The 24,877-nt window shown below is 44.6% G+C and overlaps 1 protein-coding gene across 1 annotated transcript in view; it reads right to left on the reverse strand.

Annotated features, from left to right (window-relative positions):
• The window catches only part of LOC145346307 (dedicator of cytokinesis protein 2-like), a 1,149,449-nt gene that overhangs the window by 950,871 nt on the left and 173,701 nt on the right, over window positions 1-24,877 (reverse strand). The window contains exons 8-10 of the mRNA XM_080193520.1: window positions 21,198-21,352; window positions 4,817-4,898; window positions 3,925-4,060 (exon numbers count right to left, since the gene is read on the reverse strand). Coding sequence (XP_080049646.1) covers window positions 3,925-4,060; window positions 4,817-4,898; window positions 21,198-21,352 — 373 coding nt within the window. The remainder of the gene's footprint in view (window positions 1-3,924; window positions 4,061-4,816; window positions 4,899-21,197; window positions 21,353-24,877) is intronic.

Raw genomic sequence — 24,877 nt, forward strand, 5'->3', positions numbered from 1 at the left:
TACCATTAGCCCTATACTCTACACATCTGTTATTCCTGCCAAAGTGAATTACCTCACATTTTTCCACATTAAACTCCATCCGCCACCTCTCGGCCCAGCTCTGCAACTTGCCCAAGTCCCCCTGTAAACTAAGACACCCTTCCTCACTATCTACCACACCTCCGACTTTGGTGTCATCAGCAAATTTACTAATCCACCCAACTACACTCTCATCCAGATCATTTATAAAAATTACAAACAGCAGTGGCCCCAAAACAGATCCCTGAGGCACACCACTTGTAACCGAACTCCATGACGAATACTTACCATCAACCACCACCCTCTGTCTCCTATCTGCCAGCCAATTCCGGATCCAATTACCTAAATCACCCCCAATCCCATACATCTGTATTTTCTGCAAAAGCCTTCCATGGTGAACCTTATCAAACGCCTTACTAAAGTCCATATATACTACGTCAACTGCCTTACCCCCATCCACCTCTTTGGTCACTTTCTCAAAAAACTCAATAAGGTTAGTAAGGCACGACCTACCCTCCACAAAACCATACTGACTATCTCCAATCAATTCATTACTCTCCAAATAACTATAAATCCTATCCCTAATAATTTTTTCTAAAACCTTACCCACAACAGAAGTAAGACTCACCGGTCTATAATTCCCGGGGAAGTCTCTGTTCCCCTTCTTAAACAATAGGACAACATTCGCTATCCTCCAATCCTCCGGCACTATACCTGTGACCAATGACGACCTGAAGATCAGAGCCAGAGGCTCTGCAATCGCCTCTCTTGCCTCCCAGAGAATCCTAGGGTAAATCCCGTCCGGCCCAGGGGACTTATCTATTTTCAAACCCTCAAGAATATCGAGCACATCCTCCTTATCAACTGCAATACTGTTCAGTTTACAACCCTGTAACCCAGTGTTCTCCACAGCTACATTTATGTCCCCCTGCATGAACACCGAAGAGAAATATTGGTTCAATGCCTCTCCAATCTCTTCCAGCTCCACACACAAATTCCCACTGCTGTCTCTAACTGGCCCCAATCTTGCCCTAACCAACCTTCTGTTCTTAACATATCTATAGAACGCCTTAGGATTCTCCTTAATCCTATCAGCCAAAGTCTTCTCATGTCCTCTTTTAGCCCTTCTTAACTCACTCTTTAACTCCCTCCTAGCCAATCTAAAGCTTTCTAGTGCACTACCTGAGCCCTCAAGTCTCATCCGGACATAAGCCTCCTTTTTCTTTTTAACCAGCGAACCAATTTTCTTAGTGCACCACGGTTCCCTAGCTCGACCAATTCCTCCTTGCCTGACAGGGACATACATATCAAGGACTCGCAGTAGCTGCTCCTCGAAAAAACTCCACTTTTCGGACGTTCCGAGACCCTGTAGTCTCCTAGTCCAACCTATGCTTCCTAATTCTCTCCTAATAGCCTCATAATTACCCTTCCCCCAGCTAAAACTACTGACCCGAGGTTCATGCCTATCCCTTTCCATCACTAAGGTGAACGTAACCGAATTGTGGTCACTATCACCAAAATGCACACCAACTTCCAAGTCTAGCACCTGGTCTGGCTCATTTCCCAGCACCAAATCCAATATAGCCTCACCTCTAGTTGGCCTATCAAGTAGATAAGGTTGTTAAGAAGGCATACGGTGTCTTGGCGTTTATTGGTAGGGGGATTGAATTTAGGAGTCGCAGCGTCATGTTGCAACTGCACACAACTCTGGTGCGGCCGCACTTGGAGTATTGTGTGCAGTTCTGGTCCCCACATTATAGGAAGGATGTGGAGGCTTTGGAGAGGGTGCAGAGGAGGTTTACCAGGATGTTGCCTGGTATGGAGGGGAGGTCCTATGAGGAGAGACTGAGGGAGTTGGGGTTGTTTTTGCTGGAAAGAAGGCGGCTAAGAGGGGATCTTACTGAAACATATAAGATGATTAGAGGTTTAGATAGGGTGGATAGTGATAGCCTTTTTCCTCAGATGGAGAAAGCTAGCACGAGGGGGCATGGCTTTAAATTAAGGGGGGGTAGTTATAGGACGGATGTCAGGGGTAGGTTCTTTACCCAGAGGGTGGTGAGGGATTGGAACGCCCTGCCTACTGCAGTTGTAAATGCGCCTAGTTTGGGGGCGTTTAAGAGATCCGTGGATAGGTTTATGGATGAAAAGGGATTGGTTTAGGTTAGAGGGTCATTGTTTTTTAACTGGTCGGTGCAACATCGTGGGCCGAATGGCCTGTTCCGCGCTGTAATGTTCTATGTTCTATGTTCTATCAACATACTGAGTCAAAAAACCTTCCTGCACGCTTTGCACAAAAACTGACCCCTCTAATGAGCTAGAGCTATAGCTATTCCAATCAATATTAGTAAAGTTAAAGGCCCCCATAACAATTACCCTATTACTTTCACTCTTATCCAGGATCGTCTCCACAATCCTTTCCTCAACCTCTCTAGAACTTTTAGGAGGTCTATAAAAGACTCCCAACAGGGTGACCTCCCCTCTCCTATTTCTAATCTCAGCCCATACTACCTCAACAGTCCTCATCAAACTTCCTCTCTGACGCCGTGATACAATCCTTGACTAATAATGCTACCCCTCCCCCCCTTCTACCTCCTTCTCTGCTCCGACTGAAGCATTTGAACCCCGGAACCTGCAACAACCATTCCTGACCCAACATGGATTACGTTGGCCCACTTATAGGTGCGATGTTCCTTTTGTTAGTAGACGGCCATTCAAAATAAATGAAGGTATTCAACTTTACGTACTCGACATGAGAAGCTGTGCCAATGTATCGCCACCCACAGTGTACCTGAAGTACTTGTCTCAGACAATGGGATAGCATTCACAGGTACTGAAATCCTGAAGCTCGTGGACTTCAATGGGATATTACAGACCCGTATGGCACCTTATCACTCCTCATCAAATGGGCTGACTAAACGAACAGTGCAAGCATTCAAGGTCAGTACGATGAAGCAAATACCTGCTTCATCCTTGTATCTTTGCAACTGCAATGAGCTCACAACAGTGAGGCACCCTCTTGAATATAGATTAATGGATCAGAGACCTGTGCAGTAATTTAGCAAAGAAGATAATCCAAATAGACTGTACAGAGCAGTCTGAAACAATTGAAGGATTAATGGTGTTTTCCAACAATCTCGGTAGAGATAGGGCTGCAACATTGTAACCTTAATCTTTATTCAGGACATTGAAGGATCATGGAACTCATTCCCAAACGTAATTCCAAAGAAAGAAAGGATTGAGACTTTTAAGGGACACTTTGAAAAATACATGAATAGGATGGGAATAGAGGGTGTGATCCCCGGAAGGGAAGGGGGTTTTAGTTCTGTCGGGCAGTATGGTCAGTGAAGGCTTGGAGGGCCATGCTACCCAAAAATCATGCCGAGACAAACACAAGTAGAACAGAGCAGTTATACTGAGTGGACACCTTAACTGCTCAAATGTTACCCAGTACACAACTGAGAATACTTGGGATAATCATTTTTGTTTTCCCTTTCCAAAGCATGAAGAATTCATGATGAAAACAATAGAATTCAATGAATACATCTAAATTACAAAAATCATGCAGAGGCAAGAGAGAAAACAAAGCAAACGTTAGGGTGTAGAGAAATGGGTTCATACAACAAGAACGAGTAACAAATTGGAAAAACACTTTATAGGAATTGAGAGAGAGCAAAAACTGAAAGAAAGAAGGGAGAATATTTCAGCCCATGTCCAAGTTTTCTTTGTTCTTTGGAAAGCATGGAAATGTGTGACAAAGTGACTGGGATTAGGATCAATATTAAATGTTTTTCTTTCCTTCCTGTCAATTATTATATTTTTCCAGTTCAAAGTTGACAAGCTGCTCCTTTATACCTGAATCCAGGAATGTTAGATCATATTCCTGCAACATATACATTTTTAACGTACCTGAAACTCCAAATGGACGCCTCAATCCTTGGGTCATCTTCTTGGCATTGGTTTCCTTCAGTTCCATTCTTCCAACCCGTACTATCTGACAAACTAAGTAAATCCTTTCCCGATTCAAGTCTTTGCTTCCAAGATCCTAAAGTGAGAAGATTGGAAAGTAATTGAATAACAATTCCAATTCTTCACAGTGGTTTTTTTTTGCTGCTTATGTCTTACATTTTATAAAGTTATTCTGTTTTGAGGTCATGTACCAACTGACTCAAGAACGGCTTCTTCCCTGCTGCCGTCAGACTTTTGAATGGGCCTACCTTATATTAAGTTGACCTTTCTCTACACCCTCTTCTTTCTTTCTCTTGTGTACTCTATGAACAATATGTTTTGTCCGTATAACATGAAAGAAACAATATTTTTCACTGTATACTAATACGTGTGATAATAATAAATAAAATCAAATCAATTTCTAACCAGACACTAAGGCTGGAATTTTACTGCCTCACCCACCATGGGAATTGGAACAGGCGAGGGCAGACAATGAGAAAGTCCATTGACCTTATAAGCCTGCCCCGCCATTCAACAAGATCATGCCTGATCTGAAGTGGATCAGTTCCACTTACCCGCCTGCTCCCCCTAACCCTTAATTCCCTTATCGATCAGAAATCTAACTACCCGTGAATTAATACTTTACCCATGACTTAAATGATAGTCCAGCCAGTGATGCCCATGTCCAAGAGTGAATAAAATAAAATGTACTCTATGAACGGTATGCTTTGTCTGCATAGCGCACAAGAAACAATACTTTTTGCTATACCCCAATACATGTGACAATAATAAATCCAATCAAATCCAATCAAATGGCCTCTCTCTGTGCTGTAAAACTCTATTTAATACTTACCGTGAACACCACCTTTAGGTTATTCAACATCTCAATCTCCTTTGGAAGACCAGTGCTTGCCCAACGGAATAAATAGTTTTCACTGAAAATATAGAAACATTTTGTTTTTAGAAGAAAATTAACTTGTAGCAAGGTAGACTCAACAGGCAACTGCAACTGTAAAGGGGTGGCACGGTGGCACAGTGGTTAGCATTGCTGCCTCACAGCACCAGGGACCTGGGTTTGATTCCCAGCTTGGGCTCACTGCCTGTGCGGAGTCAACACGTTCTCCACGTGTCTGCGTGGGTTTCCTCCGGGTGCTCTGGTTTCCTCCCACAGTCCGAAAGACATGCAGGCTAGGTGGACTGGCCATGCTCAATTACCCTTTATGTCAAGGGGACTAGCTAGGGTAAATGCATGGGCTTGTGGGGAAAAGGCCTGGGTGCAGTCCGTGCAGATTCAATGGGCCAAATGGCCTTCTTCTGAACTGTAGGGATTCTATAGAAAGTCTATGAACTGCCTAACACCAAAACTCAGCATTTGCTTTCTCCTCTCAACTTCTACAAAGGATGTCGAGGTCAGGAACCACCTTCAGGTCACTTTGCCCTGCAGTAGTTTTAAAGCTTAAAGTTTATTTTTTAGTATCACAAGTAGGCATACATTAACACTGAAATGAAGTTACTGTGAAAATCCCCTAGTCGCCACACTCCAGCGCCTGTTCAGGTACACTGAGGGAGAATTTAGCATGGCAAATGTACCTAACCAGCACGTCTTTTGGACTATGGGAGGAAACTGGAGCACCCAGGGGAGAAGTTTAATGTTTAAGTTTATTTTATTAGTGTCACAAGTAGGTTTACATGAACACTGCAATGAAGTTACTATGAAAGTCCTCTGTGAAACCCACACAGACACAGGGAGATCATGCAGCCTCCACACAAACAGTGACCCAAGCTGGCAATTGGACCCGGATCTCTAGAGCTGTGAGGTAGCAGTGTTAACCACTGTGCCACCCTGAGTATACCTCATTGCTGTAATCCCTCAGTGGGAGGTCTGTATAGGGACACCAGGATCTCCCAAGTATATTGACAGACAGGCTGATTCTCAAGGATGTGCATTATCTCATAGCTGTGTTCATCAACCTTTCTTCCTCTCCGATCAAATCTCTGACTTACTGTTGAAGGTATTGCGGTGAATGGACACCTTCACTGATTGGATGATAAATGGGCGGACCCAGTCATTTGACCATTGAGGAAACTGCCTGGATTCCCTTCCCATTGGCTCCAGTGGGGAGAAGATTAGATTCAATCGCCAACAGGCAGGTAATGTGCTCAGCTGGATTACTCTGACTTAACTGGTGAAAATCACCAGCATTAACTGCAATCAGACACACTACAATTTTCACTTGGTAGCACATAACTTGGACATTGATGTAAAGAGAGCCATGCTGCTGAAGTTTTTCATCTTGCACTCATCAGGACAAACACAAGAATTACAGTTACCCATTGTTTTTCTATTCATTCGTGGGACATAGCATCACTGCCTGGCCAGCATTATCGCCCATCCCCAGTTGCCCGAGGGCAGTTGAGAGTCAACCACATTGCTGTGGTTCTGGAGTCAAAGGTAGGCCAGACCAGCTAAGGACAGCAGATTTCCTTCCCTAAAGAATCTAGGTAAACCAGATGGGTTTTTACAGCAACTGACAATGGAATTGCGGTCATTAGTAGATTCTTAATTCCAGATATCTTTTATTGAATTCAAATTCTACCACGTACCATGACGGGATTTGAACTTGGGTCCCCAGAAGATTAATAGGGTTTTTGGATTGATAGTCTTGCAATAAAACCCATGGGCTATCACCTCCCTTTCTCCATGGTAACACCTCAGCCAATCAGAGTCAACTTGCCAGCCAATCGGCACCTTTTTGTCTTGTAATAAAAATAGTTGTGATTGTTTGAAATTTGACATTCTTGTGTTTGTCCTGAACAGTGCAAGTCAAAAAGTTTCAGCAGCATGTGTCTCTTCAGCAATAGTCACCCTGCAATTATCAAAGTAATAGACTATCCCAACAAGCTAGAGGGTGAATTTTAATTGTAGGATATATTGTAACCTTTCTTCTTCAAACTTCACTGATTTTAGAGACAATATTCTGGGAAAACAAAACACTAATTAGTGTCTGGTAAAGGCTGGGCTGATAAATGAAAGTCAGCATAGAATTGTTAAAGACAAATCAGGTTTGACTAATTTGATTGCGTCCTTTAATAAAGTAACAAAGAAGGGTAGTGAGGGCATTGCAGCTGAGTTCATAATCACAGATTTGTTATGGTGCAGAAGGAGGCCATTTGACCCATCATGTCTGCACCAATTCTCCAAACAAGCATCACTGTCTGTGCAGAGTCTGCACATTCTCCCCATGTCTGCGTGGGTTTCCTCTAGGTGATCTGGTTTCCTCCTGCAGTCCAAAGATGTCCAGGTTAGGTGGATTGGCCTTGTTAAATTGTCCCATAGTGTCAGGGGGATTAATGGGGTCAATAAGTGAGTTTACGGGGATAGGCTCTGGGTTCGATTGTTGTTAGTACAGAATTGATGGGCTGAATGGCCTTCTTCTGCACTGTAGGGATTCTATGATTCTATGACATTGTGCCATTCCCCTGCCTTTTCCCCATACCCTTGCGTATTATTTCCATTCAAATAATCATCTAATGTCTCCTTCAGTGTTTCAATTGAACCTGCCTCCATCATACTTCCAGACAGCACAATCCAGACCCCAATCATTCGCTGTGTGAAAAAGGTTTTTCTCACACCAAAGTTACTTATTTTGCAAATCACTTTAAATCTCTGCCCTCTCGTCCTTGATCTTTTTACAAAGAGCAACTGTTTCCCTGTATCTATTCTGTCCAGTCCTCTCATGATGTTGAACATCTCTATCAAATCTCCTCTTAGCCTTCTTCTCTCCAAGGACAACAGTTCCAGCCTTTCCAATCCATCCTCATAACTGAAGATTCTCACCCCTGGAACTATTCTCGTTGAGTCCATTGTCTTGCAAAAGATGTTTGGCAAAGTACACAAAGAAAGGTGCAGCAGGTGGTCAGGAAGGCGAATGGGATGCTGGCCTTCATAGCGAGGGGGATTGAATATAAAAGTAGGGAGGTCTTGCTGCAGCTGTATAGGGCATTGGTGAGGCCGCAGCTGGAGTACTGTGTGCAGTTTTGGGCGCCGCACCTGCGCAAGGATATTTTGGCCCTGGAGGGAGTGCAGAGGAGGTTTACTAGGCTGATACCGGAGTTGAGGGGGTTGAGCTATGAGGAGAGGCTGAATAAACTAGGCTTGTACTCGTTAGAGTTTAGAAGAATGAGGGGAGATCTCATTGAGACATATAAGATGATGAATGGGATGGATAGGATAGAGGTGGAGAGACTCTTCCTGCTCAAAAAAGACAGTAGGACTAGGGGGCACAGCCTCAAGATAAAGGGGAGGTGGTTTAGAACGGAGTTGAGGAGGAACTTCTTCACTCAAAGGGTGGTGAATCTCTGGAATTCTCTGCCCGTTGAAGTGGTGGAGGCTGCCTCGCTAAATATTTTTAAGAAGCGGGTTGATGGGTTCTTGATAAGAGAGGGGATTAAGGGTTATGGGGAGAGGGCGGGAAAGTGGAACTGAGCCACAACAGATCAGCCATGATCTTATTGAATGGCGGGGCAGGCTCGAAGGGCTAGATGGCCTACTCCTGCTCCTATTTCCTATTTCTCAAAGTTAATGGACTCAAGAACAGCTTCTTTCTTGCTGCCATCAGACTATTGAATGGATCTCCCTTGTATTATGTTGAGCTTTCTCTGCACCCTAGTTCTGACTGTAACATTACAATCTACACCCCCTCCTTTCCTTCTCTATGTACCATATGCTTTGTCTGTATAGCATGTAAAAAACAATACTTTTCATTGAATTGTGGAGGGTCAGTCATCTCAGCTCCATGACATCTCTGCAGATATCCCCCAGGGTAGTGCCTTAGGCCCAACAATCTTCAGCTGCATAACCTTCCTCTGTCATAAGGTCAGAAGTGGGAATGTTTGATGATGATTGCACAATGTTCAGCACCATTCGCGACTCCTCAGATACTGAAGCAGTCCATGTTCAAATGCAACAAGATCTGGACAATATCCAGGCTTGGGCTGACAAGTGGCAAGTAACATTTGCGCCACACAAATGCCAGGCAATGACCATCACCAACAAGAGACACTCTAACCACTGCCCCTTATTAGTTAATGGTGTAACCATCACTAAATCCCCCACTGTCAACATCCTTGACCAGAAACTCAACTGGACTCACCACATAAACACAGTGGCTACAAGAGCAGGTCAGAGGCTAGGAACACTGCAGCGAGTAACTCCCCTCCTGACTCCCCAGAGCTTGTCCAGCATTCTCAAGGCACAAGTCAGGAGTGTGATGGGAATACTGCACACTTGCCTGGATGGGTGCAGCTCCAACAATACTCAAGAAGCTTGACACCACCCAAGACAAAGCAGCCCACTTGATTGGCATCACATCTACAAACATTCAACCCTTCCACCACTGATGGTCAGTCGCAGCGGTGTGTACTATCTACAAGATACCCTGCAGCAATTCACCAGAGATCCTTAGACAGCACCTTCCAAACCTATGAACACTTCCATCCAGAAGGACAAGGGCAGCAGATACATGGGAATACCACCACCCGCAAGTTCCCCTCCGAGCCACTCATCATCCTGACTTGGAAGTATATTGCCGTCCCTTCGCAGTCGCTGGGTCAAAATCCTGGAATTCCCTCCCTAACAGCGTTGTGGGTCAACCCACAGAACATGGACTGCAGCGATTCAAGAAGGCAGCTCGCCACCACCTTCTCAAGGGCAACTAGGAAGGGGCAATAAATACTGGCCTAGCCAGCGATGCCCATGTCCCATGAATGAATAAAAAAACTGTATACTAACACATGTGGCAATAATAAATCAAATCAAATTAAACGTGCGGGATTGCGGGTGGAGGAAAGGACCTGAGGGGACGTTCTTTCAGAGAATCAGTGCAGGTTCGATGGGCCGGATGGCCTCTTCCTGCTCTGTATGGATCCTGTGGTTCTATAAGTATGAGGAAAGCCCTTATGCTGTCAGAACCCATGCATGGCAAATTAAGCAAGAGTGTGTAGCTGTCACAAGGAACACCACTATGTCACTGACATGATGGTTTTAGCCATCTCAGGTGGCCGGGTTCACTGCCCCTTTAAACGAGCCACCACGTTGGCAAGTTCTGAAATAGCTTGCTCCTTTCGAGTTGTTAAATCAGCATCTGATCAGCTTCAGCTGAGTCAAAGGAAGCATGAAATTGACAGTGACAAATGGAACATATTCTGAACTGTGTTAGACCTAAATCCTCAGTAATTACAGTTTCAAATTGCATTCAGTGGTGATTTTTTTTATATATATATATTGTATTTTCCGTAAGATTGTTCCAATAAATCAGAATTCCTTAAACGAAAAAGAAATGCGTTTTCTTCAGGTTTAACCAAACTCAAGTTTAATTTCACATCAATTCCAGCATGTTGCCTATCATTCCGTGCGGTTTGATTGCACCTACCAGTGAACGGGTATAATTTGTCAACTTTCCAGGTGCAAGTGGGAATACTAGAAATAAACTCAGTTGACCGTTTACCTCATCGTTGCACTGTGTTAAGTAATTGTGTGGGTGTGTGTGTGTGTTTGTTCATAAGAACAGTTCATCGTCAGCTCAGCAGGGACTAGGTACTGCCCGTGGTGGCACTCCATCACACAGGCTGGAATGGTCGGATTGCGTGACGGACAGATCCCTCAACCAATTTCAGCTCAACACTCCAACTGACTGACTCTTTTGTCCGTCAGCTCCGGTTAGGGGGAATTGTGTAGAATTTCCAGGGCAGGGACAGATCATTTGGTGCAACTCGAGGCACAGAGACAGAGAGAGACTTAAGAGGCCCAAGTCCCATTCCAGAGACTTCAGCCGGAAAATCTAGGCCAATGCTGGTGCAGTGCGGAGGGAGTGCTGCACAGTCACCCTTCATATGATACACTGAGATAGTTGTGGAAGAAGCCAAGGCATTGTTGTGAGGAAAAGAGAAGTTTTTCCCCGTGTACTGACAAGGAATAGCACGGCAAATCTAGTGGCAGCAGCGTCACTTCTGAGAGGGAAGCCTGGCAAAATTGGGTGCCCAACAGACATTTAGCTAGCCACTGTTGGGCCTTCCTCTGTATTTAGGAGTCCCCGTCCCTACCCTCAACTTTTTACCACTTCTATCCCACATATCTATATTATGGCTGAGTTAGACAGACTCCTTACTGACAAGGGGGGGGTCAAAGGATAAAGGGGGTAGGCAAGATCAGTCAAATCATCCAGCACCTTATCAGATGGCGGAGCAGAACTCGAGGGGCCGAGTGGCATACTCCTGCTCCTAATTCATACATTCACATATCAATGACTGGGATGAGGGGACTGAAAGTAGGTGAGGTGAACTTGCTGATGATACAGAGAGTTGTCATGAAGCGCAGGATTCTCCCAGGCCCCTGTTGGTGAGTTCAATGGTGGGCAAAGAGCCCAAAAATTGATTTTACGTTAGAGTGAATTTACAGTGGGATCTTCCTCTGGTGCCAGCCATGGCGGATCAGGAACCCCACTGGAGGCTGGCATGAGACTCATTTGCCAATCGGAGTGCTCAACCGCCCATGCCCGATTCTCCATGGCGCCAGGAGAAAGCAAGCTGGCGAGAAACATATTGGAACAATATGGCGTTCAAATGATGGGGCACATTTGGACAATGGTGGGGCTGTCTCCAAAGTTCGGGATGATAGCAGTCCGCAACCCTGGACACTGGAACACCGTAACATTGGATGGAGGTGTCGTGGGAAGGAGGGGGAGGGTGGGGTGCTGGACTGGGAAACATCTGCAGGTCAACTTTCCAGAGTCAGTTTCCTGGAGAGTGGGGTCCATCTTCCAGAATTTTCCCGGAGGTTCATTGTCATTCTCACGAGGTCTACCTTTCAACCTCAGAGTCCTCCCAGAGATCCATCATCACCCTCAGGAAGTCCACCTTTCGGTCTCGGAGTTCTCCCGGGGATTTAACTTCATTTTCAGGAGGTCCACCTTCTTTCTTCAACAGTGGGTCGGTCAGTGACGTTGTGCGCCTTTTCAATATGGCGGTCGGAAAGGACAGCGGGCAGACTACTCACCAGCAGAGCTGGCCTGCCCCAGAATACGGCGCAAACCACCCAGTTGCACAATTAATAAGATTTGGGCCGGGAGGTAAAATCATAGATAGAAATCCTACAGTGCAGGAAGAGGCCATTCGGCCCCCCCCCCAGTCTGCACCGACCACAATCCCACCCAGGCCCTATCCACCATACCCCTACTCATTTACCCACTACTCCTTCTAACCTATGCATCACGGAACATTAGGGGGCAATTATTTTTAAGCATGGACAAGCCACCTAACCTGCACATCTTTGAAGTGTGGGAGGAAATCAGAGCACCTGGAGGAAACTCACACAGACACAGGGAGAATGTGCAAACTCCACACAGACAGTGATCCAAGCCAGGATTCGAACCCAGGATCTCAGGGGCCATGAAGCAGCAGTGCTAACCACTGTGCTACTGTGCCGCCTGGTTTTCCTGCTGGCCTCCACAGTGGGGAACACTCCACATGCCCCCCCACCACCTCACCCCCCCCCCCCCCCCCCCCCACCCCACCCAGCTTCGGCACTTAACCCTTGGGGAATTCCACCCAAGGAGTGTCCAGATGGATTTAAATTGGGCAAATATTTGGCAGGTGGAGTACAATGTGGGGAAGTGTGAACTCACCCACTTTGGCAGGAAGAATAGAAAAGCAGTATATTATTTAAATGCAGAGAGAGTGCAGAACTCTACAGTATAGAGGGACTTGTGTGTCAGGGTGCATAAATCACAAAACGTTGGTATGCAGCAAGTGATTAGGAAGACAAATAGAATGTTGGCACGTATTGCAAGGGGAATTGAGTACGAAATTAGGTAAGCCTTGCTGCAGCTTTACAGGGCCTTGGTGAGACTGCAGCTGGGGCACTGTGCGCACTTTTGGTCTCCTTAATTAAGAAAGAATATAATTGCATTAGAAGCAGTTCAGAGAAGGTTCATTCAATTGATTTCTGGGATGCAGGCAGAAAATGACAAACAGGCTGGGCCTGTACCCATTGAGGTTTAGAAGAAAGAGAGGTGACCTTTTTGAATCACATGAGGTCTATGATAGAAGATGTCTTCCCTCATGGGAAGGTCAGCTAAGATTGGCAGATTTCCTTCCCTCAAGGACATCAGTGAACATGATGGAATTTTCCATCAGTTGTTTCATGGTCATCAGTAGATTCTTAATTCTAGATTTTTTTTATTGAATTCAAATACCACCAGCTGCGGTGGCAGGATTTGAACCCAGATCCCGAGATGTTAGCTGACTGTCTGGATTAATAGTCTATTGGTAACACCACTAGGCCATCGCCTCCCTGTGGGATGAGCTGGGCTCCGAAACCTCACCCCTCACCTCAACTCCTCACCAATACATCATGCCAGCCCATGCCCCCTCACATCACACACATACCACCTCATGCCACATCTCTACATCCCAGGTAATCCGCATGACCAATCATCCTGCATATATTATAAGCAGTCCTCAGATTTCACAGCAATATAGTTGGAAAATATTTTACCCTTCTGTGGAAAAAAAACCCTCACCATTTAATAAAAATAAAAATGCATTTGCCTGTGACAAAAAATGGAATACTGTAATCTTATTAGTTTGCCTCAACAAGCTAGAAACCACATCAAAGGATAAAAAGGGATCATTGGGGATATAATGGCATCGAGCTAGTGTTACTGGAAATGTAATCTAGTAGGCCAGGTTGATGTTGAGGGGACAGCGAAACACAGAAACAAGAAGCAGAAGTAGGCCATTCGGCCCTTCGAGTCTGCTCCGCCATTCATTTTGATCATAGTTGATCATCAAATTTAATATCCTGATCCCTCCTTCCCCCCCCTATCCCTTGATCCCTTTAGCCCCTGAGATACATTTAATTTCTTCTTGAAATCAGACAATGCTTTGGCTTCAACTACATTCTGTGGTAGTGAATTCCACACATTCACCACCCTCTGTCCATGTCTTCTCCCCACCTCAATTCAATAAGGTAGTTATATAAGGTCCAATAAGCTCAAACTATCACTCCGAATTCTGGACTTCCCCACCATTGGGAACATTCTTTCTGAATCTACGCTGTCTAACACTGTTAGAATTTTATAAGTTTCTATGAGGTCCACTGTCACTCTTCTGAACACCAGTGAATATAATCCTAACCAATTTTATCTCTCCTCATGTCAGTCCTGCCATCCCAGGAAACAGCCTGGTAAACCTTCGCTGTATTCCTTCTATAGCAAGGGCATCCTTCCCCAGATAAGGACACCAAAACAGCACATAATCCTCCAGGTATGGCCTCATCAATGCACTACACAATTGCAGCAGAACATCCCTTTCCGTATACTCATATCCTCTCGCTATGAAAGATAACATACCATTGCCTCCCCCACCCCACTCCCATGAATCATAGAAACATGCAATGCAGAAGAGGCTCTTCAGCTCGCTGAGTCCACACTGACACATTAGAAACACCTGAACTCACACCATTTACCATAGCCATGAATGTTATGATGTGCCAAGTGCTCATCCAGATACTTTTAAAAGGATCTCGCAGACAGCACATTCCAGACTGTCATCCACCGCTGGGTAAAAAGGTTTTCCCCCAAACTTCCTGCCCCTCACCTTGAGTCTATGCCCCCTCATGACTGACCCTTAAACTAAGCTACTCCTTATCCACTCTGTCCATGTCTCTCATAATCTTGTACACCTCGGTCAGGCCACCCCTCAGTTTTCTTTGCTCCAAAGAAAACAACCCAAGCCTACCCAACCTCTCTTCATAACTTAAATGTTCCAGCCCCGCCAAAGCCAATGGTCATTTGTGTTGTTTGCCAACCCCGCTGGCACTGAATATGCTGCATGTCAGCTACGATTCTCACCAACTTTTACAGATGCACCATAAAAAGCATTCTTGCTGGTTGTATCGAGCTTGGTATGACTCCTGCTCTGCCCAAGACCACAGTGAACTACAAAGGGTCATTAATGGGGCCCAGTCCGTCACTCAAACCAGCCTTCCATCCATTGATACTATCTACACTTCCCGCTGCCTCGGAAAAGCAACCAGCATAATTAAGCACCCCACGCACCTTGGACATTCTCTCTTCCACTTTCTTCCATCAGAAAAAATATACAAAAGTCTGAGGGTACAAACTAATCAACTCAAGAACAGCTTCTTCCCTGCTGCCATCAGACTTTTGAATGGACCTACTTCGCATTAAGTTGATCTTTCTCTACACCCTACCTATGACTGTCACACTACATTCTGCACTTTCTTGTCTCCTTCTGTATGAACAGTATGCTTTGTCTGTATCACGTCAAGAAACAATACATTTTACTGTATACTAATACATGTGACAATAATAAATCAAATCAAATAATGGTGGAACGATACAAATCATAGGTGCGCAATTGGAGGAGCGCAGATATCGGCCAGAAATTATGAATGCAGTAAATCCTCCCACACTTACAGTGTAGCGTGCACACTGCAGTGAGGAAATTCCTCCCTCCTCACCTTCCCACAGCCCACCCAGGGCTTCAGCTTCATGCTCTTCCCAAGAAAATATGGTGTGTATTAAACACGTAGAGAAGCTCCTACTTCATGTTGCTAAGACATGTTTCTGCCCAACCAGTTTGTCTTGCAAGCGGTCCTTCTTATATGCCTGATTGATGCTGACAGACCAATGTCAATCAATGCAGAGTTACGGTCACTTCCGCGGTGTAGATTAAAACCCAGGAGGATATGTGTTGGGCTTGATCCAAACTCATTTTCCATCTCATCACTGCAGCCAGTGAGAAGAGATGTGTATTCTATCAATCATGATAGATGAAAGCCTTGGCCCTAAGTGTGAAGGAGCAGTGTTCAAATCCATTGCAACAGCTAGGCCCCCTCCATGACATACAATCTTATTAACACTGGGAGTTGCCTGGATTCAGGAAGCTTGTAAGATAACAACAGCTTCATATCCCTAGATTGTCGTAATAGGATCACACCTATATCATGGTGAGTACCCCTGGCTGTATTAATGCATCAATTTCAGAGTCATGAAGTGATTTCTGCCTTTCCTTGACATCACTGTTGGCATTGTCATCAGTGAACTGATCGCACTGAAATAAGCAACCTCTTGATTAAAAGCCTGAATCTTGCCAACTTCACCCATTGGAAGCTTCTTTATCCTAAATGTAATAGTGGCTTATTATTGTTTCTCTGCAATTTGAATTCAAACTTGCAATGATGCATCACCATGGCAATGTCATAAAATATCAAAAAATAATACACTTTCTAAGTCAAACCTTCAAACGTGCAAAGATCTGGTTTTCATCAGTCACGACATTGAGTACAGGAGTTGGGACATTATGTTACAGTCATTGGTGAGGCCACACTTGGAGTATTGTGTACAGTTTTGGTCACCCTGTTATAGCAAAGACATTGATAAACTAGAAAGAGTGCAAAGAAGATTTACAAGGATGCTGCAGGGTTAGTTGGTTTGAGTTACAGTGAGAGGTTGGCCAGGCTAGGACATAACTCCTTGGAACCTAGAAGAATGAGGGGTGACCTTACTGACATGCTTTATTACTCTATAGGTAGAATATTCCTGTCGCACACAACACGGGAATTGCAGTGGGTGAGAGAGGACCGTGCAAAAGTCTATTGATCTTGGCTTGGGGCGAGCGTGGCCAGAAAATCCAGATAACAAAGGCACCCATGGTAGATTCCTATCTATTGACTACAGCTCAGCTTTCAACACTTGGAGCCATGGTAGCACAGTATTTAGCACTGCTGCCTCACAGCGTCAGGGACCCAGGTTCGATTGCCGGCTTGGGTCACTGTTTGTGTGGAGTCTGCACGCTCTCCCTGTATCAGCCTGGGTTTCCTCCGGGTGCTCTGGCTTCCTCCCACAGCCAGAAAGATGTGCTGGTTAGGTGCATTGATCCAAACAGACACTGGACTGTGGCGACTAGGGAAATTTGACAGTAACTTCATTGCAGTGTTAATGTAAGTGTTGCTTGTGACTAGTAAATGAACTTTAGAACTTATTCCTATAAGACTCATCTCCAAACTTTGTGGCCTAGAGCTCAGCTCCTCCCTCTGCAACTAGATCCTAGACTTCCTGACCCACAGACCACAGTCAGTAAGGATAGGCAACAACATCTTCTCCACGACCACCCTTAACACTGGTGCCCCACAAGGCTCTGTCCTCAGCCCCTTAATGTACTCTTTAAACACCTATTGCTATGTGGCCAAATTCCACTCCATATGATTTTCAAGTTTGTTGATGACTCCACCATAGTGAGTTGAATGTCAACTCTCATCAACTTCTACAGATTAAAAGCATTTTTGGTATGGGTCCTGGTCTGTCCAAGACAGCAAGAAACTATAAAGGGCCATGAATGAAGCCCAGTCCATCATGTAAACCAGCCTCCCAACCACTGACTCTGTCTACACTCCCACTGCCTCGGAAAAGCAGCCAGCATACTCAAAGAGCCCATGTACCCTGGGCATACTCTCTTCCACCTTCTTCCATTGGGAAAAAGATTGAAAATCTGAGATCACGTACCAACCGACCCAAAAACAACTTCTTCCCTGCTGCCATCAGACTTTTGAATGGATCTACCTCACATTAAGTTCTATACACCCTAGCTACCGCTGTAACGCTATACTCTGCACTCTCTCCTCTCCTTCTCCACGTATGTTATGTTTTGTCTACATAGTGTGCAAGAAACAATACCCTTTCACAGTATGTTAATACATGTGACAATAATAAATCAAATCAAATCAAATCAAATCAGATCTATGAAACCAAAAGATATGTCATTGCCAGTTGCTTGAGTAAACATAGGTGCATCTTTGAAGATGGTGGTGTAATGGTATTGTCACTGGACTGGGAATCAGAGACCCAGGGTAATGCTCTGAGGAACCGTGTTTGAATCCCACCACCATCAATGGTGAAATTTGAATTTAGTCAAAAAACCTGGAATTAAAAATCTACTGATGATCATGAAACCATTATTGATTGTTATAAAATCCCATCTGGTTCACTAATGTCCTTTTGGGAAGCAAATCTGCTTGGACTGGTCTATATGTCAGCAACGTGTTTGACTGATTCTTAACTGCCCTCTGAAATGGCCTAGCAGAGCACTCAGCTCAACTGGGGGAATTAGGGATGGGCAACAAACGCTGGCCCAGCCAGTGACATCTACATCCTTTATTTTATTAATTAATGAGACATAGGCATCACTGGTTGGCCAGCATTTGTTGCCCATCCCTAGTTGCCCTTGGAGGGTAGTTGAGAGTCAACCACATTGCTGTGGATCTGGAGTCACATGTAGGCCAGACCAGGTAAGAACAGCAGATTTCCTTTCATAAAGGACATTAGTGAACCAGGCAGGCTAAATTAATTCGTCCTGAACAAAGTTGAAAACTCACAGCCTGCATTATTTGTAACCAATTCAGCCCAGCAGCTCAGACATAGAGCTTGATATTTGTCAAAGAACAAATTTGAAGAAAACTGTGAGCTACATGATTATTGGCACGCCAGACTTAATTGCTTATCTGTACTGAGTTAGTTAATCTACACTGGGGATGAAGATAAGGGTGAAGATTACCAGTATCATGAGGGTGCAGCTTGAGTACAGTTTGAATCTGATATCTTCCATCAATAGTACCTATCAGCAATCTCATGTCAAGGGCTATTTGGTGAGGTGCTGGAATGTAACTGCACCCTCGGTAACCTCTTCTGCTTCAATAATCAAAATCCTCAGGAGAAGAAACGGGAAGGAAATCAGGGAGGAAAAATAAAATCATTGAATCATAGATTTGCCAAGCGGAAATGTAATGGGACCACAGACAACCTTTAGAGGCTGGTTGGGGTGTAGTCGAGGTACTTTCTTACAAAGGAGAAATGGAAGCTACCAAGAATGAGAGATACCTGACTAAAGCAGGAGTTAGGGCGGAATAGAGCAGAAAATGTGGCATGTGCCGAGTGTCACCTTGATGATAGAATCATAGAATCTTACAATCCCTGCAGTGCAGAAGGAGGCCATTCAGCCCATTGAGCCTGCAACAATCCCACCCAGGCCCTATCCATGTAATCCCAAGTATTTACCCTGCTAGTCTCCCTGACACTAAGGGTAATTTTGCAAGGCCATGGCCAATGTTAAAAGGAAATCCACATGTCTTCAATAGGCTTAGTGACCGCAAATGTTATCAAGAGGAGTGATGAGGCTAGTTATGGACCAAAGGAATGGGAGGCCATTCAACCCATCTCATCCATGTCAATTTACTTGTGGAGCTGTCCAATTGGAATCATTCTCCTATTCTTTCCCCAGAGCGCTGCAATTTCTTTCCATACGACCATCAAGATGTAGGAGAAAATAGGCCGTTCAGTCTATCGAGTCTAGTCCGCCATTCAATGAGAACATGACTGATCTGATGTGATAATCAACTCCACTTTCCCACCTCATCCCCACAACCTCAACTTTACCTTTTCCCCATGGGTGGCACAGTGGTTTACACTGCTGCCCCAAAGTGCCAGAACTCTGGTTCAAATCCGACCTTGAGTTAATGTCCATATGGCATTGCACGTTCTCCCCGCGTGCTCCCCATGTCTGCGTGGGTTTCCTTTGGGTGCTCCGGTTTCCTCCCACAGTCCAAAGGTGTGCAGGTTAGGTTGGTTGGCCGTGGTAAATTGCCCCTTAGTGCTGGTGGGTTAGCAGGGTAAATATGTGGGATTACGGGAATATGGCCTGAGTGGGATTGTTGTCGATGCAGGCTCGATGGGCTGAATGGCCTCCTTCTGTCCTGTAAGGATTTGATGATTCTATGAATCCTTGATTCCCTTACTAATTAAAAATCTCAGCCTTGAGCATATCTTCAAGTACTTATTGAATAAGAGTAAGGTTTTCTATGGACACAGATATGGAGTGACATTGAAAACTTCTGTGAAGATTCCCTTTACATTAATGGGTCTGCGAAAAGTTAAAACAGGAAACAATGAATCTTCATGATGTCTTTCATCCTACAGTGTCTGACAACATTCATTTACCTCAAGAAGTGTGACCTACTTAATACACTGGCAGATAGAAATTCAGAATGGATTGTCCCCATCGGGAATGCTAACAGTGCCTGTTTGGGGAAAGCCACCTGAGGTTTGGAGAGATTTGGTGGCATGGCTCGGCTCATTACTATCCATCTCAGTTATCCTTTGCACACACTCACACACAGCAACGTAGGCACCAGTCATTCAAGCTCTCCTGCCAAAGGAATTTCACTATCAAAGACATAACGCTGAGAGATATTCCTTCAATAAGCTCGCATTCAATCGATGGAAGACACTACCTTGGGACATGGTGGAACTTGTCAGTATTGCTTCATTCACACGTTAATCAGATTTATTTTCGGCAGTGATATTTTGAGGCTCAATATATAAGAACATAAGAACATAAGAAATAGGAGCAGGAGTAGGCCATCTAGCCCTTCGAGCCTGCCCCGCCATTCAATAAGATCATGGCTGATCTGTCATGGCTCAGTTCCACTTTCCTGCCCTCTCCCCATAACCCTTAATCCCTTCGCTTATCAAAAACCCATCAACCCGCGTCTTAAAAATATTTAGCGAGGCAGCCTCCACCACTTCAACGGGCAGAGAATTCCAGAGATTCACCACCCTTTGAGTGAAGAAGTTCCTCCTCAACTCCGTTCTAAACCGCACCCCCCCTTTATGAGACTTGAGATGTGGTAAGTTTAACTTTTTGGGCGGTTGGAGAGGAGCAGCTTTGGGTCTGCTGTATCCGAGGCTTTCCACCACTAGAGTTCACCTCGTGCCTTGTCTGGTACAGTGGCATGGTGGTTAGCACTGCTGCCTCAGAGTGCCGGGGACCTGGGTTCAATTCCTGGCTTGGGTCATTGTTTGTGTGGAGTCTGCATGTTCTCCCTGTGTCTGGGGATACTTAGAAGCCTCACAACACCAGATTAAAATCCAACAGGTTTGTTTGGTATCACGAGCTTTTGGAACGCTGCTCTGACCAGAACTTAAAAAGCTGGTGATACCAAATAAAACTGTTGAAATTTAACCTGATGCTGTGAGACTTCTTACGGCACCCACTCCACTCCAGTGCCGGCATCTCCACATCATGGGAACATCCCAGGATGTTCAAAGTTACCCATGTCCGAGGAGGACAAGGAAGGGGAACAAATCGTAAAACCTCACCTGATTATCTTCTGCTCATTCGGGTCATAGAGAGACATGAAGAGTTCTGCTTCTTCACCAATTTTACAGACAAAATTGCGGACCCAGATGAAAAGGGCGTTTGTGGGCGAAGAGGTCAAACGGACAAACCTGCTGTAATCGCTCTGGCTCTGAAACTGGAAAAGCAGAGGAATTGAAAGCAATGTCAAACCACTCCATCCCAATCTAACCAGCAAAAAGTGACATACAATTTTCATAAGTCATTCTCAGCAGTTTAAAGTCAGGTTTCTCAGGTGGTGGATGGACACTGTGATTTAGAATCATAGAATCCCTACAGTACAGAAGGCCATTTGGCCCATCAAGTCTGCACCTTTTTATAATTCACTTGTGGGACACGAGTGTCGCGGCTGGGCCAGCATTTATTGCCCATCCCTAGTTGCCCTTGGAGGGCAGTTAAGAGTCAACCACATTGCTGTGGCTCTGGAGTCACATGTCAGCCAGATCAGGTAAGATTTCCTTCACGAAAGGACATTGGTGAACCTATTCTCTGAAAGGCATTTTACCTATCCCCATGACTCTGCACATTTGCCCCATTAATCCCGCTAATCTATGCATCTTGAGACACCAAGGGGCAATGTAACCTGGTCAATCCACCTAACCTGCACAGTTTCGGACTGTGGGAGGAAACCGGAGCACTCAGAGGAAACCCACATAGACATCAGAAGAATGTGCAAATTCCACACAGATAGTGACCCAAGCTGGGATCGAACTCAGGTCCCTGGCGCTGTGCGGCAGCAGTGCTAACCACCTTACTGCAAGATGGTGCTGGAGCATGGCAACGTCTCTGAGCTGTGTCCAGAATACCTTCGAATTCTATCTTTTATTCTTGCTCTATGTTTCTAAAACTCTATTCTGACTCTTATAATCTCTCGAACACTGCCATCAGAATTTTGAACGGACAATTTTGAAAGTTGATCTTTCTCTAAACACAAGCTATGACTGTAACATCACATTTTGCACTCTCTCGTTTCCTTCTCTATGAACAGTATGCTTTCTCTATATAGCACGCAAGAAACAATATTTTTCACGGTATACTAATCCATGTGACAATTAAAAATAAAATTAAATCAAAGCAGCTAGCATAATGAAGAACCCAACTCATTCCAGACATTCTCGCTTCCATCTTCTTCCATCGGAAAAAAGTTACAAAATTCTGAGGTCACATACCAACCGACTCAAGAACAGCTTCTTCCCTGCTGTCATCAGACCTTTGAATGGACCTACCTCGCATTAACTTGACCTTTCTCTACACCCTAGCTATGACTGTAGCATCCCACTCTCTCTCCTTTCCTTCTCTATGAACTGTATGCTTTGTCTGTATAGTGTGCAAGAAACAGTACTTTTCATTGTATACTAATACATGTGACAATAATAAATCAAATCAAATCAAAAAAGCCATTTAAAATGCTTTTCGGAGCAAGCTCATATTTCAGCTGTAACAAAGTATAGTTTTAAAAATAAAAATATGTTTAAAATTTCGGCCCAATTGGCGAAATTTGTGGCAAATTTTCATTTGGTTAAATGCATGCTAGTTTGAGCTGAAACGCGTGGGGGTGGGAGAGGGTGGAGAGAGGTTGCAGTGATGATGGGGAAGGGGCGCAAAGATCTTTCAAAACCTTACAACTGGGTTGCCCACTGCAGCCAATGTGAAAACTTCTCCGCTATAAATCTGACTTCTTACAGAAATGATTGTACTCGTTGGAGCTTAGAAAGATGAGGAGGGGATCTTATTAAAACTTACAAGGGCCTGAATAGAGTGGACGTGGAGAGGATGTTTCCACTAGCAGGGAAAACTAGAACCAGAGAAGGGACGATCCTTTTAAACAGAGATGAGGAGGAATTTCTTCAGCCAGAGAGTGGTGAATCTGTGGAACTCTTTGCTGCAGAAGGCTGTGGAGACCAGGTCATTGAGTGTGTTTGAGACAGAGAAAGATAGATTCTTGATTAATAAGGGAAACAGAGGTTATGGGGAAAAGGCAGGAGAATGGGGATGAGAAAAATATCAGCCATGATTGAATGGCAGAGCAGACTCGATGGGCTGAGTGGCCTAATTCTGCTCCTATGTCTTACGGTCTTATTTCATTGTGAGAGCAGAAATCATTAAATCTAACAAGAACCAAACACCACTTCAATGATACTTTATGGAGGAATTTCTTCTCTCAAGAGTTTAAAGTTTATTTATTAGCATCGCAAGTAGGCTTAAATGAACACTGCAATGAAGTTACTGTGAAAATCTCCGAGGACATCACAATGTTTACAGTGGTTGGCATTGCCAACTCACAGCATCAAGTACCCAGGTTTGATTCCCAGCTTGGGTCACTGCCTGTGCGGAGTCTGCACATTCTCCCCATGTCTGCATGGGTTTCCTCCGGCTGCTCCGGTTTCCTCCCACAGTCCGAAAGAACATTGCGGCAGAGCATGGTGACTAAGTGACTTTCACAGTAACTTCATGAAAGCCTACTTGTGACTAATAAAATAAATAATTGTCACCACACTCTGGTGTCCTTTCGGGTACACTGAGGGAAAATCTAGCATGGCCAATGCACCTAACGAGCATGTCTTTCAGACTGTGGGAGGAAACCACAGAAAATCCACCCAGACACAGGGAGAACATGCAGACCCCATACAGACCCAAGCTGGGAATCGAACCCAGGTCCCTGGCACTGTGAGGCAGCAGTGTTAACCATTGTGCCACCATGCTGCCCTTGTGAATCTGTGGAAATCTTTACTGCAGAGGCTGGATTGTGGTGTATGTTTAAGGCTGAGATAGACAGATTTTTTTTATCAGTAAGGGGCCCATGGGTTATGGGGATAAGGTTGGAAAGTGGATTTGAGGATAATCAGATCAATCATGATCTCACTGAATGGAGGAGCAGACCTGATGGGCTGAATGGTCTACTTCTGCTCTTACATCCTATGGTCTGAGGACACCACGAGTTCCTGCTTATGAAAACATACTCTGTTCAGCAATTTTATTCCAGGACAAACTTCCTCAGCCCTCTCCAGAAATCCCTTCCCTTTCTACGTCACAACAGTGAGAAATATCTTCACCCCAATTTGTGGAATTCACAGCAAGTAGCTGAGACCAAAATATTGTGTGATTTCAAGAAGAAATTTGATATAGCTCTTGGGGCTAAAGGGATCAAGGGATATGGGGAGGAAAATGGGGATCAGGATATTGAATTTGATGATCAGCCATGATCAAAATGAATGGCGGAGAAGGGCCGACTGATCTACTCCTGCTTCTAGTTTCTATGACTACATTGCTAAAGAAAATGCAAATCTTTCTTTTATTCTTTTTCTCTAGTATTCTCGTTTTTGTATTTAGTTTCACAGAGAGAGATGCAGCCTATCTAATTGCTCCAACATATTTTGACAGAGGGTCACCTAGACTCGAAACATCATCTCTTTTCTGTCCTTCCAGATGCTGTGGAGATGCCGGCATTGGACTGGGGTGAACACAGTAAGAAGTCTCACAACACCAGATTAAAGTCCAAACAGTTTATTTGATAGTAAACCCACAAGCTTTCAAGTCTGAAAGAATAGCAGGTTAGTTGTAAAGACTCACATTCTAATTAGTATTCTGTAAACTGTGTGCCTTTGATATGATTTGTTTGAGACCAGAACTCTCCACTCACCTG

The sequence above is a fragment of the Carcharhinus amblyrhynchos genome, chromosome 1 (assembly GCF_965287045.1).
Source record: "Carcharhinus amblyrhynchos chromosome 1, sCarAmb.v2.hapA, whole genome shotgun sequence".
NCBI lineage: Eukaryota > Metazoa > Chordata > Chondrichthyes > Carcharhiniformes > Carcharhinidae > Carcharhinus > Carcharhinus amblyrhynchos.